Below are 19,704 nucleotides of genomic sequence, written 5' to 3'. Positions count from 1 at the left end.
GCTTGCTTTGTGGCGGTGTTAAAGCTAATCAGCAGTACAGATACTATAATCCATAAAAGTGGATAGCAGCTGACATGTACAACATCATTGTACGACTGTCTGCGCTTGGAGTTCTTCCACCTGTAATACAAAGCTACTGCCAGTAGGGGGAAGCCGTTTTTCAGTTTTGCCAGAGGCTGCCTGTCGTAAGAGTAAAACGTGTTGAAAATGTTTAAAGCAACAACATTCCGGTTTTTATATCTTTTAGTTAACAAAGGTTTTTCTTATTTTTATGATTTTATGCTTTAGCCCCACAAAAAAAGTGTTTTTTCACGAGGCTTAAGCATCATCATCAAATGAAATTATACAGCAGACATTTACACATCTTTGATGTGTATTAACGAGCATATTAATCCGCCTGATTTGGTCAGTTAACAACTGCAGACCGCATATTCCCCATAAAAGATGGTGCTGATAAGTCTTCGCTCCACGCTTCCAAAACAACATTTCTTTGCGTCACGCCGACGCTGGTAGTGACGATGTGATCCACTACACTCCTCCTATCTCACCTTTCCTACCCTACTCTTCTCCAACTCTCCCATCAGGACCACAGGGATGTCATGCGCGGATAAACAAGGCTGGAGCACAACTTTACTCAGCAGCGGGCTTCTTTTTTTTATTTGGAAGTGTCTTAGGACAGTCAGCGTGACTTTAAGTCTAAGCTGAGTGTAGTGGGGGGTAGGCCTGTTAGTTGGGTGGGCGTGTGTGTTTGTTTTGTTGTCAGACGCTTCAAATACAACTCAGCAGCCCTGTCCTGTGTTGTAGTTCCCATATGTCGCGAAGGCAGGCCGACCATGACTACAACCTCCGGAGTATGAACAACCTGATGGGCGAGAGGTGGAAGAAAGTGAACGACGGAGGTGAGCGCAGTCTCATCAAGGCTCCGTCCAACGCCAGCATCAGCAGCCAGGGCGCCTCCACTGGAGCTTCCGCCGCCGCTGGTGCCCCATCAGCCCCCTCCTCCTCGTCCACTGGAGACCTGGAGAGAGCTGCCCGCAAGCAGTTTCAGCAGGATGTTACACCTGGTTTCGTCTACGTCCTGGCCATCTTCTCCGCCCTGGGGGGCTTCCTTTTCGGCTATGACACCGGGGTGATCTCCGGGGCGATGCTCCTATTGAAGCGGGAGCTGGACCTGAGCGCCCTGTGGCAGGAGGTGCTCATATCAAGTACTGTGGCCGCAGCCGCCCTCTCCGCCCTGCTGGGCGGCTTTCTCAACGGGGTGTTCGGGCGCAGAGTGTGCATACTGCTCGCCAGCTTCTTCTTCGCCGTCGGGGGGATCGTCCTTAGCAGCGCTCCCGGTAAAGAGGTGCTCCTGGCGGGTAGGCTCATCGTTGGATTGGGGCTCGGTAGGTTTCAGGGGCGTTTTCAGGTTTTTGAAATAAGGGGGCGCAAAAGGGGTGGGTGGGGTCTCAGAAATTTCAATAAAAAAAATTCTGAATTAAGAAAATTAAAAAAAAAATGTGGAGGGAATGGAGCTAACAAAATCAGTGTAGATACGGATATAAATCAATTTCATTCTACCAAGTAGCAAAACTATAGATGTCGAACATACTTTGTTCTAAGTTCAACTTTGAAAAGTAAAGCACCTGAGTAACTGTAAGCCATTATATTTCTTTTAAGTCTCCTTGTAGTCGGCTACCTAGAGTTCATGTATAGTTTGTGCCTTGTAGTGGAGATTTTCCACGGTGTCACAAAAAAACTGGCAGACACACGGACAGCCATGGACCCTTAAAGCCATTAAATATTTACCTCGTGAACAGCACCATACTACAAAATTGACATCATGGGCGTTATTGGTAGCTAGCTGCTTTTCTGCAGGTGGTGCACCTCTGGGTTTTTGTAACCTGGCATGCCGTGCTGCCGCCACCACAGCTGGGTTGAACACACGAGTGTTGGGTTTAATAGCTCCTTTTACAGAATTCCTGAAAAAGTTTTGATTTCTCCTTCTGCATCATGGCTGATGTGGCAGTATTGCCTGAGTGGCGACGCCTATGATTAAGGAGAATATTGCAGCGGCTACCTGAGCCATAACAGTGAGCATAAATGGATTTGACTGTGTGAAAATGATACTACCGGCATTGTACAAAGCCACCAACACACCAGGGCCTTCACACTCACTGCCTGGTGATCAGTATTCATTTTGACAGCAAGTTTTCTGATTGCATCTCGTCTCTCCACAATATTTACCTTTAAAAGATTTTGTCTTGTATTTGGAAGGCTCATCATTCCACTTTATAATATTATCTAATATTAAATATTCGTATTTATATACCATGAGGAGAAAAGCCCTGCTCCTAATTAAACACCCTGAGCATGCTCCCAGAGTCTTTGTTTAAGAAAAGTTTTTTTTTACCAGTCCAGAGCAAGAAACAAAGCCAACTGTAGCTTTAGACAAATTGCTATTCCAATGAAATTACTTCAGCCTGCCCGGCGCTAATGATAATGTGATTTATTGATTTCTTCTTCAACACTTCCCCTCGCTCGCTCGCCATTAGAAAGAACAGAGGTGGCACTCGGCTTAAGTGCCCCTTGAAGTCAAAGATCTTAAAGCTTTTGGTGGTTTTGGTGATGCATTGCTGCTGTAGCTCCTCCTCCCCCACCACAGGCCTGAGGTTTGCAATTACTCGCAGCGTCTAATTACGCAGCGTGGCCCTCTGCTTCCTTTATCTGCATGCCACTGGCTGTTAGACAATTTGCAGTCCCCATTATCATCATCATCGTTCTCATTATTAGATTTGGTTGGGTATCATTAGGTGATAAAGGGGAAACTCATTCTGAATGATAAATATCACCCCATCAAAGGAAGCCCAGATAAACCTACAAAGCACACAGGAGACACATAGTGCCTCTGATTTTGCCTTTATTATTGAGTTGCACTCGTCTTATTGGCTGCCTCGTCCCTGCTTCCTTCCCTGCAGCCCACCTTTGCACATTGCCTTTCTCCTACTTCCTTCCGTGCATGAATATTTTTGCATTCTGAGCTTTCTCCCCTCTTGAATCATCCATCTCTCTGCGTGGTCTTCCTTCCACTCTGCGTGCCTTTCCACGCAACGCTTCTTTTGATCACAATTCAATATGCCTCACATTATTTATAGCAGCTGCTGTTACTCATGAGTCGCATCTCTGCTGTTAAAAGTGGCTTTCAAGGCTCGGTACTCGTCCATCACCTCTTTTGAGACCAGTAAGCGCTCCTTTCAGTGATACATGGAGGACTTGCACACCATTTTTATCATCTTCGGTCAGGGATCCTTACTAAGCTCTACCCGCCTTAAAGAGCTCGGTGTGTACCCCTTTAACAAACTAAAGTCGTTTATTAATTTGCTCCCCTTTTCCTGCATTTCTTTTGCTTCCTGTGAGAAGCAACTCGAACTTGGATTCTTTTTGTGTGATTAAAGACCAGTCGTACTCCAATTTGCATGTTTGTCTGGCACTGGAAATGTGCAGATGATGACAGCTTCTTGGTTAAATTTGCACTACTGTAAGTGGAATGATGTAAGACAATTTTATAATGAATGAATGGAAGTTTTAAAGGTTATGCTGGAAACCCTTGTATTTATTTCAGATTTACATTTTTGCAATACATGCATGTTTAGGCTCTTTTCCAATGAACTGCTCTCATAGATAACAGTCTAACCAACTTAAAGTGTGAATCTTCTGAAACAAGGTGCCACCAGCAGCATTATAGTGCAATAATAGTGACACAGCAATATAATAAGTGACTGAGCATAAGGGAATATATATATATATATATATATATATATATATATATATATATATATATATATATATATATATATATATATATATTTACAAAAAGTGGCCTGGGCAATATTTTACCAGGAAAATCTAAATAAAAGATTCATCAGAATCAGAATACTTTATTGATCCCTGGGGGAAATTATTTAAAATAGCTGCTTAAAATTTTAATCTAACGATAGCTAAAGTAACTGAACTATGCTACTCTGCAGAAGTTGTGGAATATTGTCATGTGATAGAACTGAAAAATATTTTTCAACTTTTTAACCAGTTGCTTAAAACCATGCCTTTCCATCATGCATCAGTAATTTCCATCCACCATTTGCTCTTCCTGTTACGTGGAGCACAACTGGAGTGCTCCGGCGACACTCGGCAGAGTATTTGTTTGCATTTGGGTCGCTCGTCTCCACCTGCTAGTGTCCCCACCTTGTTGTACTCAACAGTGTTTTTGCCTCAAGTAGTGAAGCAAGTTTGTTGTTTGCACATTTAGTGAGTAGTGTGGAAGTAGTTCCCTTTCAGATACTAAATCACCATCAGACACTGACAACAACTCTGACTCTTAGACACGTGCACTAGGACCACGCACATGCGTTGTGTTGCTATAGCCATGATATCCTGATAAGATACTTTCATATCGTGCAAACATTTATAATGATATTATTGTGGACAATATGATGTAGCACAGCCCTAGTTTGTAAAGCTATAATGTGTATGTAAAGGTGGATGGAACGTGTTGGTCTGAAAAGTAAAGACCAATCCTGAATTTATTTTTATTGTCCATCAGGGGGCGACTACTCTGATCAGTGTAATCGGGATAGGCTTTAGCACAAGCCTACCTAGAGATATCGCTGTCTTATCTGTATACAGTGTCTTTGGCTTTGCTGTCAGATCCAGATGGGATGGGATAATACATTGATATGCCAATATACAGTATTGTATCACAAATATCAAGAACTTGTACTAAGTAATAATACATTTTTGCTTTTATTCTCTTTAGAGTTATTTTTTGCGTTCAATGAAACATATATAATGATTTGACACAGGTGATTGTCTTGCAACATATTGTTTCGCAGGTATCATGATACCATGGGTATAGTGATGTTAACTTAACATTAGTACGATGCTGTATTGTATTTGATATCTCGCAGCTGACTGAAACGTTTGTCCTACAGTGGCCACTAGGGCTGCACGATTTTGCATAAAATGAGAATCACGATTTTTTTTGCTTAGAATTGAGATCACGATTCTCTCACGATTTTCTTTTCCAATATAAATATTTATTGCACTTATTAACTGCACATCAACTTCGTAACAGTTGAGACTGAACATAAAAACAATAAATAAACATAAAAACAACAAATGTCTCACATTTTGTCGGTGCTGCAAAATGTTGTACTGCTTGAAATTCCATCTCCACCGTTGCTCGACACTGCGTGTATAGAGCAGTTAGTGCAACAATAGAAAAGTAGTTGCGGGACGGCACTGTGTAGCGTTTGTCTACGGTGTTGATCATTTTCCTAAATCCCTCGTTTTGCACAGTGTTGATGGGAGCCATATCTTTGGTCAGGTGATAAGTAATAGCCTCTGTAATTTCTTTGTGCCTGTGGGAGTTCGACGGGTATAGGGAAGCGCTGTATAAGGTTCCCGTTATTGATGTTTGGGTGGTTGACCGGGACGGATTTTCTCCTGTCACTTTCACTTTCACTTTTGAATTTTTTTGTAAATGTCACTTTCCAGAAGTGTTTTTTTTCTTCTTTTTTTCTCGTCATTTATTTAGACTGCTTACGGGGAATTTTACACAAACAAACCTGACACTTGATAGAGAAAGGGTTTCTTTAATGGCAGCAAATAGCTGCCACTTTGTCTGATTAAAATAAATTGAATGTGTACTTCTAATTAGCTAGCATGGTAAATTAGACAGGTGGCTCTGATGATCTAATTGCATACACAGTGTGAAAGTGTTGAGAAAACTCTTCAGTCTCAGTCGTTGTGCCCTGTCGAACCTCCATCCACCCATTTTAGGCATGTTTTGAGTTTGTGCTTGACTCCCTGCTTCAAATGTGGAAAGGTTTCTAAATGATTTCTATGATTACTTCATCTGAATTGTAGAGGATTTGATTTCTAAAGTATTGTTAAAGCATGGCCATTATTAAGTTAGAGAAAGTTGGATTAAGAACCTCTATTTAAGTACAGTAAATACACTGTTTGACATTTAAAAGTACAGGGTGGGACACAAGGTTTACAATGTTCATATCAGTAGGCCTGAAAGAAAGAAAACTCGAATAACTGATTAGATCATGACGAGAAAAAGTGTTTTATGCAAATATTTTTTCTGTTTTTCTGTTGTAGACATGTAAATGGAACATATTTATGCATTGTACTGCTAGTTGATCAAAATAAGATGCTGGAAAAATTTTAATTTATTGACTTCTTGTAAAAAAATAATATACAGATTAATTAAAAATGAATAAATGACAAATTATGTATTTTGTTTGCAGCTCTGTGTGGAAATTACAATATGAGAAGAAAATAGATTAAATGGGTAGCTTATGCCAAAGATCCCGGAGGGTTTGTGTCAGGAAGGCCATCTCATTTAGAAATCTGCCAAATCAAAGATGATTGGCGCAATGGAGCAACCTGCTGTGGTGATCATTTTTGAATAAGGGAGCAGCTGAAAGTATCTTATTCCACTTAATAAACTGATGATGTAGTCTTGTTGTTCTCTCCATATTGTGTCACTCTGAAGCGCACATAGGCCTGAGATACCCATACTAATGTTAACATGTGTATATGTGTGTGTATGTATATGTATATATACTAGGGGTGCAACGATACACAAAATTGACGGTTCGGTTCGATACTTTGGTGTCACAGTTCGATATTTTTTCGATACAAAAAATGTTCATGCCTTTTTAATTTGTCATTTATTAAAATTATGAATATATATTTTAACTCAAAAGTACAGTTTTTAAATTCAATGTTGCTGAAACATCAAAATAATAAAAAAATAAATCCATATGATCGAGGAATCACTCATCTTTGGAAAAGAGAGTTTATTACAGAGAAATGGCTCTTTCCAAAATAAAAGCTATACTATACGCTTCTTCTGGGGTATACTCTCAGCAGCATATTAAACATATCAGGTCCCCATAAGGAGCATCATGTGCTAACGGCTGTCTAAATGACTCGGGTAAAGTTTGTAGCATGCGTGCTTGTTGTTTTTGTCTGCTTCCACTTGTCTTTGCACTAGGATGATGTCGGCGTAAATGTGCAGTCATATTCGTTGTGTTCCCACTAGTGCTTTCAGGTTAATTTCGTTAAAATGACATTAACGCCATAACGCCGCAAATCTCCGTTAACGGATCGCCCCGTGTGTGGGGCTGGACGGCGTCAATACGTTAACAAGCTAACTGCGCTAACGCAGTAGTTCCCACCCATGTAATTGAGCATTGCCTGGCACATCCGACATACTGTTTTACTTTTGTCCATGACATGCTTACCATCAGGGTCATGCTTCACATGAAAACCAAGATAGTTCCAAACGCCACATCTGAATGAGGGTGGGGGAGGTTCAATTTGCCATGTTGCAACGAGCTTAGCTTCTGTCTTGCTAGCTTGCGCTGCGCTCAGTGGATCTGCACTGACAGTGCAGCCTAGGTGGAGTAGTCGAGCGCAGATCCACTGAGCGCTCAACACAGACAGCATCGTCAGAAGAAAAGTTGATAAAATAAATTTTAAAAATTGTATTGTTTGATACATATGCGTACCGAACCGAAAGCACTGTATCGAACGGTTCAATATCGATACGAGTATCGTTGCACCCCTAGTATATACCTGTAAGTACATACGTGTCTTGGTTTGTTATTCGAGCTACAAAGCCAAATATATGTAGCAAACTGTATGGAGGATTTATGATTGGGTAGGACATAAACAGAAAGTAAAAATAATAATTAATTGTTACTAACTAGTGGTTAAATCAGCTCATGCTTCTTTCTATTCTGTTTTAAACATATTAGGTTATTTTATTATAATCATTATTTTCCTTCGGTTTTACATTTTATTTGTGTTTTTTATATCGCAGTAATATGTTAATACGTTCAAATTAAAGCCTGATTATCATTATTATTATTATTATTATTATTATTATTATTATTATTATTATTATTATTATTATTATCATCAAAATGGCACTGTGATACAATGATATGCAATAATAGTAGATTGCAAGACAATCATCTGGGTCAAACCTTGATCTGTTTGTCACTGAATACAAAAAAATAACTAAAGAAAAAGAAAAGAAGACATTATTTATATTTTGTGTCATTTGTTTATAATTGGAGTGATATTTTGCTGTGTATTGCCGTATCAATACATTAGCCCATCCCTAATACACATAGGTAATGGGCAGTCAGCCGCAGTAAACACCGAGAGTGAAATACCAGTCTATAAATATACTGTGATATTAACACAAGCAGTCGTAACACTGATGCGAATCTAAAGGAATTTATTGAGTTGGAGTTGTTTTTTTTAGAAACAAAAGTAATAAAAACTGAGGGAAAAGCAATAATTGTTTTCAGAGATTTTAAGATAAAGTGATGAAAACAGCAAAGAAATGCATGAAATACAGAGACTGCTAAAGTGTCAGCTGCACACTATCATTAACTGAACAAGCTCTGATTGCTCTTATGAGGGAGAGAACTAATCACATGGGTCATTTCAGCTGTTACATCATAAGTATCCCCTCCCTTTTGTGCTGTTACATTTTTACCATACAGAGATCTCCATTAACCAAGCACGCGTGAGCCAGACACTCAAAGATAATGAGGCAAACTGAAGGTGGAGACGCTAATGAGGCAACCTGTTTTGCATGCAATTTTTCTGGCCCAGTCCGATCACCTGCACATTAACATGAATGTCAGTTCTCAGAAAAGCCAACTGTTGAGCGTTTTTGAACAGGACTCACCGGAAAGGTCATCAGAGCTGTTTGTCAAACCAGGAAAGGCCATACACCGCCATGCCATGCCTTCTTGTATTTCTACACATAAACCTGGTTATTGTTGAGCTGACCTTTGCCTAAGCACATCGACTGTTGTGCGATATGAGCTGGTGCTTGCGCAAGCAGACAGACAATGTTGAGCCAGACTTGCGGGATTAACTCTAATTTATTATTTGATTTAGTATTTTCAAATTCAGTCAAACAGTTATCCACATCCAAACCATAATTTCCGATAGATAGATAGATAGATAGATAGATAGATAGATAGATAGATAGATAGATAGATAGATAGATAGATAGCACTAACCCTGACATTGACCAGGCAGTCAATGTTTCTGCTTTTATCAAATTGTTCTCTGAAGTTTTGGTAGTCAGGGAGCCAAAAAAAAAAAATCATAATTCAAAATCAAAACATCAGAAAAAATTTTCATTAAAAAAAAAAAAGCCTAGAGGAAGTCTAGAGCTGTTACATGCAGCTCTTTTGCCGTCACCAGTGGCTCTCTGTGGCTTTGAAAACAACATTTGGTGAATATGAAAATTATCCTCTTAATTTGCCTAAGACCCAAACTCTTCCACGACATGCTTTTTTAATTTCTCTTTGATATTTGGGCCCGATGAATGTAAAAACAAAGAATTACCAGATTTTTTTTTAAGCCTTATTTTTGTTTTTAAGAAAAATGAGAGCCACATATGAGGATATTCATTTAAAATGTTGATGCCCATGTAGAGCAAAATTGAGTATTTTAGTCTAAATAACCCAAAATGTGATGTCCACATATGTGGACGCCAGGTCCTAGGAGGATAAATTCAATTGGCCATCATGGATATAGACACATAGTTGGCTTATCCCCCTAGCTATGCATTACAAATCCAAAAAATAAAAGTAAAGGAGAAAAACTGAGAATTTAACTGTGTGGGGGCAAAACAGTTTGGTTTCATCACCAACAACTTCAGATGTTCTCATTTTTGTTTAAGCTATTAAACTTAAATTAAAGTTTAGTAAAGCACCATCACACCATCAGAGATTACAGCTTTTAAACTGAGTGCTCATAAAGAGCCAGCTGGTCTTTCTTCTCCAGTATATGATTTGCCTTGTTCCTTGTTCTGCACAGAGATTTCTTCAAAGTCTCTAAATTATTTGATGATACTTACGGTTTGGGTTAGGTTTTCACAGAGGCTGACTTGGAGCTCAGCGGGTTAAATAGGTTGGCACTACAACTCGAATATGCTTTGCAGCTCCATATAGACTTCTTGTTCTTAAAAATGTCTCTTTTTAGTAAAGGTTGGATGACGGTATGGTTGGATTATGGCTAAAACCTCAGAGAGCAAATCGTGAATGCTCCGTCCTCCATGCTCCAACTGAGAGGGGCAATTGCTTTTATCAGTTTTATCAGTAAAACTCAGTTAAAGTTGTACCCTCTTCAATAAAAGTGGGCAAACTTTGCCCACTTTTGACAGGGGCAAAGAGGAAGCATCCAACTGAGTACACATGTTTAACATGATGTCCTAAAAGTTTATGATATATTGGGGGAATTATTCAGCTCTATCCTCAGTTCACCCTTTATCAGGGGTCTCCAACTCCAGTCCTTGAGAGCTATTGTCCTGCAGCTTTTAGATGCATCCCTACTCCAACACAGCTGAATCAAATGGTTGAATCACCTCTTCAGCATGCCATCAGGTTTGGCAAAGGCCTGCTAACAAGCCATTCATTTGATTCAGCTGTGTTGGAACAAGGATCTATTTAAAAGCTGCAGTAAAGTAACTCTTGAGGACTGGAGTTGGAGACCTCTGCCCTACAGTGAAGCAACCAACAGCTGTAGGCATCGGTGAGCGAACAATGCTTCCAAAACAGAGTAACGTTACAGCTAACAACGCTCATGTTAACATGCTAGAAGACATCCCCACGATCACGAAGGAAGCGATCTAAGTTTTCCCTCTTTTCTTTTTACATTTTCAAGGACAAGGTAGGTCATTAAAAATTTAATCTGCGAAAAACTTTCCATTTTCAAAACTTTTCCATTTGTCAGATTTAACCAATCAGTGGAGAGCTTGCCCCAAGACAATGCATTTCCATTTGTTCAACAAAGAGCCATAAAAATGTTTCTTTTCTGCCTTAAGCCTCTGATGCATGCTGGCTTAGTTAGTCATAATCCAATGCCTCACACACAGACAAAAAAACATGCACAAATAAAAGGACACACAGACACCCTCATAGTGACTGTATAATTATGTTTTCTGGCTAAATTATCTAGCAGTTGCAAGCGTTGAAATGTTTTGTTCTTTGACAGAGGAGATAGGCCCGCTTAAAAATAGTACTGTTAATTACACTGAGATAACATTTAATTACAACCTGCAGGCTTGCTAATTAATTGGTTGGTTCATATAATTAAGTCGCAATTCTCTTCCTAACCAGGCGAAACCTAAATGTAGACTTAATGAGAAGTTTGTTTATGCGCATATTATTGTTTTAATGTGCAAATTACATCACTTAAATGTCAAGTTTTTAAAAGATGAGTTGGGTTCGGCTTGACATTTGCGCATTTTGACTCTCCAGAGCATGAAATTTAGCAGTGGCTAATTTCTGAATTAAGCCTTCCAGAACAAGTCTTATTATTCCATAACATGCTTTTAGAGAAACCAATCAAAAAATTGTTACTTTTTTAACTGAATTAAATTACGAAAGGTTACAGCTTTTCCTGCTTTCACTAATCCGTTCAATCACAATTCACAATTACACACATTTAAAAGTATGTATCAGATTTTTCCCTTCCCCTTACTTTGCATGTTTAAGGATCCTCTGTTAGAGGATCCTAAAAAACCGGCTTCCATTACAAGAACAACATCATAACAACAACACATCCAGAAAATGTTCTGTCTGTCAAGATCATAGTCGTGGAGATTCTGAAGAAGTATCTCCCTCGTTCTTCTGATCAAGTCTCAGTCCTAGCCTTTGTACTGTGTGCCTAGAGCCCGCCTTTAGAAGACCAGACAGATCCTTTGTTAAGTGTGCTGCTTTGAGGCTGAGCCTGCCCAGACAGCAACTTCAGACTGTGTATGTGTGTTTGTGTGTGTGAGTGTTGCGAGCTGTCCTCAGTGCTGAATAGAGAGCTCATTAATAAGAAAAGAAGCATAGTGCAAGTGTCTTGGTAAAGAGACTCACACTCAAGTAAAGAAATATACTCATAACACGAGTTAATTTGTTTGTTTTTTTAGTTTTATTACTATTGAGAATTATAAAGGAATACGAATACTTGACATTACTCATATCCTGTCACTTCTTTTTTTAAGTATGTGTGCTCTAAAACAGTGATACTGATGCAGAGAGAGGCTGACACACAACAACCTGTGTTAGTTTTTAAAGACAAATATTGTATATTCATATGCCTGGAATAAGCTGGTGTAGGAAATACTAACCTTTCAACCTACTCTTCAGACATCTTGGAAGCAAGACTCTGTACATAATATGGATCACCTACACATTAAACCTTATGGAAGCTGCTCAGACATGGAAATTCATGCCGTGAAGCTCCCAGTGCACAGTTCTCATGCTGATGTTAATGCCAGAGGAATCATTGTTGCAACAATGCCATCCTAATCATAACAATACTAATAATAAAAACAATAATAATTTTATACCTGTTGCAATGGGACAGAAAATACCTGAATTCATAGATTAACAGGTGTGGCTCAGTAATTTTGTCTAATCTATAGTTTTCTAGATAAAATTATAATTTACATAATCCATTTGAAATATGATTCTGAAAGTAAATATATTATCTCCCTGAATTAGCTGGTCTTCTGTATGGCAGAGGGATCTATTTCCTGGGTAAGGAGTGAAGGAACAAAGCTTGGTTTTCCAATCCGTATTTTATTGGATCCAGTTAGATTTAACATACAATCATGATCTTTAAAATGGAATGCTGATTTCAGTGCAAATAAATGGAAAATTAATTGCAAATCTCTTCTATATTTTGACCTATATGTTATTAAGAATAATAAAAATAGTGTTTATTCTTTTAATTTTAAATTGATATCAGTTCAACTGAGTCAGGAGCACAGACTGAAAAAAGTACCATTAACAAAGCATCTGGTTGAACATCTCACAACAAGTTAACTGAGAGCAGGTCAGTAACATGATGTGGAGCGTCCCGGAACGTCGTCCTAGAAGTGTCTGTAGGGTGGGAAAACTCTGTGAAAGACTGATAGGACAAACAGTTCAAACAGTTTATCGATGTCAAAATGCAGAGGTATATAGAATCATTTCAGGAAATTCAGAGAAATCCTGCAAGCACAGTGTGCAACAGATAACCTAACATTAGAGGGAAATCATTCACAGGTGGATGCAATAGCTATCATACACGTTTGACAATGTGGAAGTCAACCATAGAAGTTCCATCCATTCGCTTACGTTTATCCTTTTCATGGGGGTGCTGGAGCCTATCCCAGCCATCTTTGGCAAGAGGCAGTGTACACCCTGGACAGGTCGCCATACTGTCGCAGGGCTAACACATATACACAAGCATTCACATCTATGGGCAATTTAGAGTTTCCAATTAACCTATCCCCACTAACTGCATGTCTTTGGACTGTGGGGGGAAGCCGAAGTACCCATGGAGAACCCACGCAAACACGGGGAGAACACACAAACTCCACACAGAAAGACCCCGCCCTGATGGTGGAACTGAACTCAGGACCTTCTTGCTGTGAGGCAACAGTGCTTACCTTAGCTTTTATTACTTAATATTACAAGTAATGTTATGTGTTTTAGTCAAATACACTTCACACTGGTTATCCAGTTCTCAAGTACAGCTCCAAAAACCTTATTGTTTTTGTTGACTGAGATTTTGTAACAGGTTATCTGCTTTTCAGAAGGTCGTTGGTTTGTTCCCCAGCTCCAGCAACCCTATGCTGAGGTGTCCTTGGTCAAGGTACTCAAACCCAGTTACCCTCTAATGGATCAACGCATTCAAAAGTGTCTGTGGATGCAGCTTGCAGTGTAAAAAGTGCTCTGAGTGATAGATGAGATTAAAAATGTGTTAAAAAATAAAATCCATTTATCATGAGCTAAACTATTAGAGCGTAGGACACAGAGAACATTTACAACTCACTGGTCTCAGGATCACCTCAGAAAACAGATGTAAGTGTTCAGTTAATTACAAACCCAAGTTGAGACTCTTTCATGTAAATAAAATAAATGCACCCAGTGTAAACATTTGGCTCGTCATGTAAAGAAAAATATGACAAAGGCGGCCCTAAACTATAGTTGTGAATTTCAACGTATATTAAAAAAGAAGAAGATATAACTGTTTTCATATTTACACTAGTATATTAAACAATTTCCAAATCATCTTTCTGTGCATTAATGAAAGAAAGGCATGTTGTACACTAATAAACAGAAAAAGTCACTGCGATGTTGGACTCCAGAGACTCAAAGTCAAAAATATTTAATCACAGATGACGGATAAGCCGAAGCGAATCGGTACACTATTTAACCTTTTTCCTGGCCTGTATGCTCAGATGGGCTCTAACATATTTTCCCCGTCACCACCTGCAGCAGCATGTGAAATGGACATGATTCATTGCTCACTAAATGTAACAACATCAGCTGTTGTATCTCGCCGGCAGGCATATGGCGGGCTATAGCAGCAGGCGGGACTTGGACGGAGATATGGTAGTGATGCATAAGGCTAAAACAGGTAGAATGATGGGAGGTGTGCATGAGGCTAGCACACGCAACAGAAGAGGAATTGAAGCAGACAAACCGCTTTGGTCATTTGTGACTTTGTTTCTTTTTGGGTTTAGATGACTTTAAAACTACAATTCCCAGGAGACTCTGCAGTAGTTTCTGTATGTGAGATGGCTCAATGCCACTGTTTTAAGTTGCTGGATGTTCCATCAGTTTTATTAAAAGCCTCCTAGCAGCACAGTTCAAGTACACGGAGAGTAATAGTCATTAGACAGGCTCAGTTCTATGTCTTTAACACTGATGGGATTTACATGTCTATTTTAGTGTGGAAAGGTTCCGGCTATTAGTTAGTGAGCCAACGATAAATAAAGACTTTTACTTCTAAGCCCTGCTAAAGCCTAGATGAACTCTCCCTGCTGAACAGCTCTGTTAGAATGACAGAGGGTTTTTTTTTTGTCACATTTTTTCTTTGTTTTCCTAATTTAATGTCCAGAAGAGAGGATAACACAAAGGCTTTGGCTAAAGGTGCAGCAGAGCGTGATGCTAATGCTCCTGAAGATCAGACAGGGACCGTAACAACTGAATGCTAAAGCTATAGGGAACGGCAGTACACACATCTATGCTTTTTCCCCCAGATATTTATGGTTATGCTGAGTTACACAAGGCAAAGTTTCAGAATCCTAACTTTAGTGTAACCCGTGGACGCGATAGGGTTTGTCTTGCATTCATCTTTCGGCAGGACCTCTCCAAGGCTTATAAATGCATTTCTATTAAATTGGGCTGAGCAGACAGGCTTCATTGCCAAAGAGCACTTGATTCGATTTCAGGGGGTGTTCTGGATCTCGGATTTCCGTCATCCGATGGTAATCCTTTTTTTAGCCATAACAAAGATAAAGACTTGACTCTAAATCCTTAGGGTGTGTTTGCAGTTCGAGGTTGTGTGAGAGCAGAGCGGAGTGTTTCCACGTGTGTTTTGGCGTGCCCATCCCCCAATCACGCACACGGATTTCCAATCTGACATTAAACCACAGTTTCTCTTGCAGTTCACCTTTTATTAGTTTGTAATTTGGGGTTTTGTGCTCTTTTATTAAACGTCTCAAGATGCTGATTTTTTTGTCCTTCTTGTTTGAGAAAAAGCAGTGAACAAATTAATTTTAAAAAAGGGGGAGAAAGAAAAACATAGTAAATTTCCTCCTATCTTGCTTATTGATTTGTCTTCCCAGAGCTGCCACAGTGTGGTGCCCGCTTGGAGACAGCATGGCTCGTTTCCCAGCAAGTGGTTTCCATGGCGACGGGTAGCCACGTAGTCATGGCGGCCGTTCAGGCCAGGGCGGTGGCTGTAGGGAGGCGAGGGGTGGAGTGGGGTGGGGTGTGTAGATGGCAGACTATTAATAGAGCTTATGGGGAGCCAGCTGCAGAAAGCCTCAGCCTCATGGCACCTCGTCAGACATCCAGTCACACACGTTTTGGTCTGTGTTTTTGAGAGTGTAGAAGTGTGCATTGCCCTGTATGTGTTTGTGTGTGGTCAGCCTGTGTACCGTGTGTGAGTAGCACACTGGAAGACACTGCAGTATGCTTGTTTCTGTCTCTTGGATTTACGTCAACATCTTTGTGACATCACTGTTGGTACCGTTGAGCAAATATGGTCAAACTTACTGAAGAAGACCAAGCGTAACTTTTTGTAGGCGTTGCAAACATTACCCAAATAACTTCAATAAGTGTGTACATTTGTTTTTGTAAAAGTCGCTTACTGTATTAAAAAAAATGCTATTTTGCAGTTTAAATCATTTTCAAATTGTCCTAACAAGCCAAAGCGATAACATGTCAGATTAGTGTCACGATGATTAGTCTAGGGCCACTGCAGATTCCACAAAATTTAATTAAAATCTGTAATGTACGCTTTATTTCTGCAATTACCATGTTCGAGTGTGCATGTCTGTGGGAATGAAATGGCTGAAATGTATCACAGAAATAAAGTGATTGTGAAATGGTATGTCTGCTAACTTTAAATATGGTTAAACCGGCGTAAATATTGTTTTTCCTGATACTTGAGTGCCACTTTTGGGTCATCGGTTGGATTGAACAAAGTCTAAATGAACAGAATCAACTTCCTGGGATTGCCTTACCTCGATGACTGAGCATGACCAACTCAGTTCCTTGGGTTTGAATCCTGCCTAGGACCTTTAAGTTTGCATGTTCTCCCTGGGTCTGCATGAGTGCTCACTAGCCGCTAGGGCTTCGTTCCAGAGTCCAAAAACACAGGGATAGGTTAATTGGTGATTCTAGATTGCCCATAGTTATAAATGTGAATGTAAATAGGCTGTCTCTGACTTTTAGCACTGAGGCAAACTAGTGACTTGTGCAGGGTGTACCATGCCCCTCACCTGTAAGATGTGGAATATGCTTCAGTCCCCCCTCGACCATGAATTTCAATGCAGAAGAAAATGGATGGATAAAATGTGTTATCCATTTTGCTATATAAACTTGTAAGTCGACATTTGGAAATTCTACTTCAGCCAATAGTTCCTACTCCTAATCATCTCCTTTCCCTCTCTTTCCTCTACTGTATAGGTATTGCCTCTATGACAGTTCCCGTGTACATCGCTGAGGCCTCTCCACCCCACCTAAGGGGTCAGCTAGTCACCGTTAACACCCTCTTCATCACGGGGGGGCAGTTCACAGCCAGCCTCATCGACGGAGCCTTCAGCTATCTGCGCCATGACGGTTGGAGGTCAGACACACACTGATGAACTTTTCACATACACCTTTCACCCCCAGTGGTTATCGAACTATCGTTTGAAACACTCGACATTCACAAGTTGTCAGCCAATAATAACGCTCATTCCTGAAACTCAGTCCAAGGTCAGTTTTCCCAGTTTTCCCCTACTTTTCCAACCATTCTAGTGGCCATTTAAAAAAAAAATACAGGGTTAAGGAATTCACTCTTCAAACCCCAAAGCTACATCCAAGCTCCACCTTTCACTGCACGCAAAATGTGTTATAGCACCTTCCACACCGCAATTTGTATCTCAACAGAAAAAAGAATACAGAAGCAGAACTTTTACACTTCTCACAGGATGTAAACAATGCCGCCTTCGTTAATGATAGTCATATAATCAGATGTGATAGCATCGTCTCTTTTTTGGCTTCTTAGCATATGAAATGCCAGAAAATCTTTTCATTCCGGCTCAAACCCTCATTCAAAATGTCAACACAAGCACGGGTCAGTCTTTAGCATTTACTGGGAGCAGCTGTGCTGTTTATTGGAGCGATACTCTTGTTTTCTCTTTCTTCTGTTCGCGTCCTTTCCTCGTGTCACGCTGAATGCAGCTTCGCGGTCTTCTGAGTCTTTGAGCGGCGAGCTGCGAGATACTGTTGATAAGAATTGGTCGTTTTGAAAGGATTTGCCTCGGCTGCAGTTCTGATAGACACAAAGGAGATTGTTCGGCGAGCCTTAGATTTGTGTGATTCATAATGATAATGGAAAACCGATTGAGTTAAGATTACAGATGTTCTCAGATTGATGTTGTTGCCTTCGCAGAAGAAGAAAAACCTTGTACTTCTGGCTGTTTACTGCAGTCTCTAGCAATTTGTCATTATTACAGCCTCCTTTTACCCTTTTACTTTTCTTATATCCTCCTATTCTTTGCCTTACTGGCACATAACATGTTATGCTTGCAGAGCAATCCTGCAGTTTTTTACACTTCAGTGCAGCATAGTGTGCCTTTGCTAGGGTAAACTAATTATGCAGTGATATTAGACAGTGACGCTTTATTGTTTTGATTTTCTTTCTCAAGCAAGGCTTCTAGCAAGTGGAACTTTATCTCTAATGTGCAGCGATTAATCTAAATGCTTAATGTACATGTTAAGGTTATTTTAAGCAGAGGAATCTGAAAAAAGCCTTGACATTTTCCCCAGTGTTTAATTTTAATGAAGTAAACCACGTGTTGCTAGCTGAACTTGTCAGCATAAAGTGAATGCAGGGGAGCGTTGCTGAAACCTGATTGTTCTTGCATATGCAGTTGAATTTTGCACATCAAACCTTTTCAACCTTTCAAACCCTTCATTAGTCAAAAGCTAACAAACAAACAAAACTAAAAACAGCATTTCTGTGATCATAATTAGTCTCACTCCATGTGTTCCTTCTCTCCTCTCGCAGGTACATGTTGGGTCTGTCTGTGCTCCCCGCTGTGCTCCAATTCATGGGATTCCTCTTCCTGCCAGAGAGCCCTCGCTGGTTAATTCAGCGTGGGCTGACCCAGAAGGCCCGCCGCGTGCTCAGTCAGATCCGAGGCAACCAGAACATAGACGAGGAGTACGACAGCATCAAAAACAGCATCGAGGAAGAAGAGAAGGACAGCGGAGGAGGTGAGGGGAGGAGTCTTTTTTTCCTGATCCCTGTGTTTCTGCAAAAAAAATCAGCCCGCATGAGCAGCATAATGTTTTTGTCCTCCTTTTGTTGATTAACAAATCAACAAAGCAACATGTTCGGATTGTAACAATGCTCCAGATCCAGTGTGCTTATGGAAGGAGAAGAGAAAAAAAATCATGGAAAAAGTATATTTTTACCGCAGGTGTGATTGGATCACCAAAAATAAGCCGCAGTTAAAGGTTAGCTTGCTTTAACTCGCATAAGCAGCATGTTGTTAATTGCTGCGGTTAAAACTGCACACACGCAGTTTCCATAAACACAAAATCTGCCCTTTCATAAAATGATTAAGCACATGCTGTTGTGCATTTCACCACAAAGCCTGGCTCACATACGAACAGTTTCAGTGTAGTCGCTCGTTTCAAAGAGCACCTCACAGCTATGTTAACACCTCACATCTGACAGAGTCACAGCCCAGAGCCTTGAAGGCAGCGTCTTCCTTTCCAATCATTCTAATGTGATCTCAGTGAGCCTGACGTGACTGTTTATGCTCTCCTCCTGCTGCGTGATGAGGTCCTTTTCTGCTTAAAGAACAATAGTTGCCCCGTTGCGTGCCCTTGACTCCTACGGCGCTGGTGGTGACCTGCCAGTCAAACAGCGCGAGCTGTAACGTGGCATTATACATCTGATGATTCTGTTGACACAATTTGAGTTTCTGAAGGGGGAGTTCTTATCTTTTGTCTGTCCTTGCGTAATGGGGTTTGGTGTTCAAGATCATTTTCATCACTTCCTTTAATAAATTAAATGAATGCTCCATTTTTGACAGTATTTGGAGCGGCTTTGTGCTAAATAAAAAGA

The 19,704-nt window shown here is 40.2% G+C and overlaps 1 protein-coding gene across 2 annotated transcripts in view; it reads left to right on the top strand.

Annotated features, from left to right (window-relative positions):
* Positions 1 to 256: 256 nt before the first annotated feature.
* slc2a13a (solute carrier family 2 member 13a) overlaps positions 257 to 19,704 on the top strand; it is a 96,184-nt gene continuing 76,736 nt past the window's right edge. The window contains exons 1-3 of one of the 2 annotated variants that reach the window (XM_082512008.1): positions 257 to 1,337; positions 17,049 to 17,208; positions 18,637 to 18,845. In XM_082512008.1, the coding sequence (XP_082368134.1) occupies positions 812 to 1,337; positions 17,049 to 17,208; positions 18,637 to 18,845 (895 nt within the window). In that variant the 5' untranslated portion in view covers positions 257 to 811. Of the gene's footprint in view, positions 1,386 to 17,048; positions 17,209 to 18,636; positions 18,846 to 19,704 lie in introns of both variants that reach the window. The other variant, XM_082512007.1, reaches the window with a different exon arrangement.

This window comes from Aulonocara stuartgranti (genome assembly GCF_965226115.1).
Source record: "Aulonocara stuartgranti genome assembly, chromosome: 17".
In the NCBI taxonomy this organism is placed as follows: Eukaryota; Metazoa; Chordata; class Actinopteri; order Cichliformes; family Cichlidae; genus Aulonocara; species Aulonocara stuartgranti.
The sequence above is the reverse complement of the archived record's forward strand: the minus strand, read 5'-3'. Positions and strand labels throughout refer to the sequence as shown.